The 2,388-nt window shown below is 39.3% G+C and overlaps 1 protein-coding gene across 1 annotated transcript in view; it reads left to right on the forward strand.

Annotated features, from left to right (window-relative positions):
- Inip (INTS3 and NABP interacting protein) overlaps positions 1-1,088 on the forward strand; it is a gene marked incomplete at its 5' end in the record, with an annotated part of 3,697 nt that extends 2,609 nt beyond the window's left edge. Inside the window, 1 exon segment of the mRNA XM_005382701.2 lies at positions 371-1,088. Within this exon segment, the coding sequence (XP_005382758.2) occupies positions 371-466 (96 nt within the window).
- Between the last annotated feature and the right edge of the window lie 1,300 nt (positions 1,089-2,388).

Genomic DNA, 2,388 nt, shown 5'->3' on the forward strand with positions numbered 1-2,388 from the left:
TCTTCTCCTTCCAGCTACTGCCTTTCCTTCACAAGCCCCTGCTTAGTTGACCCAAAGCAGAGTACTTCGGGACGTTTCATGCTAGTTTTCCTCCAAAGAACAAAGCAGTTCCTGTCCTTAACTCTGGCTGACTGAGAAGAATGACAGAGGAGCTGGTGGGGATTATAGTAGGGTGCCTGGTGCAGTTTGTTATTCCGAATCCTGTGTTTTTGTCCATCTCTTGTGTACTTAAAATGATCCGCATGAGAACTGAGTTTTAAATCAGTTTGATCACAAGCATTCAGAAAGGAGACACAATTGTAATGCCATGGCTGTGATGCCTTTTTTAAAAAACTGATTCTTAATTGCTTTTTTTTTTTTTTAATCTCAGCATGCTCACGCACATTCGTCTGGATACTTCATAACTCAAGACTCCGCATTTGGGAATCTTATTCTTCCCGTTTTACCGCGCCTTGACCCAGAATGAAGAAAACATCTGCGATGAAAGGGACTGTGCAGCTTCAAAGACTGAAGCTACTCTCATTCACTGTTGTAAAAACTGACTTTCAGAATTTTGGCGAACTGACACGTGTTTTGCTTCTTTAAGAGAAAGGAGTATGTAAGTGAAAGCAAAAAAAAGGGGAACCAGGATGATGGGAGCTTGGGAGCTGTATCGTTTGAGGAGTTGACTATGCTCCCCATGACTATAACTTTTTTGTGACACCATTTGTTTTTTAGCTCTAAATTGGATAGTCATGTAAAGTGAGGCTGCACCCCAACAAGTTGGGCTGAGTCTACAGTTGGCTTTCAAGAAGCATTTATAGTACTTACTACTGAGGATTTAAAAAATGTGTTAATAGCTTAAATAGGAAATTCATATTTACAGTTTGTAAGATTGATGTGGTATGATCTTTTGAATTTAGGGTCAGCATATCATGCAGAAATATTCTTTGTGAACCCCTAACTAGTTCCCCCCTTACCCATTTTAAAAGGAAGCTCAAGATAAGACTAAGTTACTAACCAGTCTTAATTTCTTTTATAAACAAATGCCATTATAAAGGATATAACTAAATGCTATTAAAAACAAGAAATGTGCGTTTTCAGGTTGAGTACATTGTATTTAATGTTGCTGCATAAATGGTGTACCTGTGTAGTTTCATTGTCCTTTAAAAAATCTAAGCACTTAAAATTATGCAAGGTAAGGTGGGCATGGCGCACACCTGTAATTCCAGCTACTTTGGAAGCTCAGGCAGGAGGATTGCAAGTTCAAGGGCAGCTTGGACCACTTAGTGAGACCTTGTCTCAAAATTTAAAAAGGGGTTGGGGGAGTAGCTTAATGGTAAAGCTCTTTCCTAGCAAGTGGTAAACCCTGGGTTCATTCCTCAGTAGAAGAAAGAGGGAGAGCGTTGAAACTCTTTTTAATCACTTTAAGTAGGAAGGAGCAGATTAAGCAAGTTGTTCAGCATGACCTATCCTTAACAGGATCTAGGGTGCTCACTGACATATGTAGTCCTCGCTACTCCACCCTACCTTGTCCTGTAAAGTTAGAATCTGATTTTAAATAAAGTCTGAAAATAGTGGGTTAGAGAGTGGGTTACAGAATTGTGTAACATATGTTGTTGAAAATTTTTGTGATTGAAATGTTTTACACTATATTGCAGATATAGGTCCCCCGCCCCCATTGATTGAACCCAGGGCCATGTACATGCTGAGTGCATACCCCACTCGTGTTTGTATGTGGTGGTTTTGTTTTGTTTTGTTTTTGTTTTTTTGGTACTGGGGAGTGAACCCAGGCCTTGGCACTGAGCTTCATTCCCCAGCCCTTTCTTTTTATTTATTTACTTATATATGTATGTGTGTATATGTTATTTATTTATTTATTTTTTTGAGATGGTCTGGCTGGGTAGTTCAGGCTGGTCTTACACTCACTATAGAGCCCAGGTTGACCTCCAACTCACAGTGATCCTCCTGCCTCAGCCTCCCAAGTGCTGGGATTACAGGCATCATCAAGCCCAGCGTTGTTTTGAGACAGTCTTACTAAGGTGTCTGGCTTGAACTTGGCGATCCATCTACACCTCGGCCTCCCACCACTATAAATTTTCATAACTGACCTTCCCCATTATCTCTAGTAGTAGAACAAAATTTAAACTTAAAGTTCTAGTTTTGGTTAATGTTTAGTCATAGTTTCTTCCCTTTTCATAATTTCTTCTCCTTTTTAAAAAAATTTTCTTTTAAATTTTTTTTCATAATTTCTTCTCCTAAATCTTTCACCAATCTTTTCACAGCCATGTCTTTCCCAAACTAAGTGAAGCCAAGGTGGATAACAGTAGAATTGGCTGTGTCATTTAGTTGTTTTGTTCTGTTTTGTTTTTTTGAGGTGGTTGGATTGAATCTGGGGCCCTGTGTCTG

This window comes from Chinchilla lanigera, unplaced genomic scaffold (assembly GCF_000276665.1).
Source record: "Chinchilla lanigera isolate Chin_1 unplaced genomic scaffold, ChiLan1.0 scaffold00018, whole genome shotgun sequence".
Lineage (NCBI taxonomy): Eukaryota > Metazoa > Chordata > Mammalia > Rodentia > Chinchillidae > Chinchilla > Chinchilla lanigera.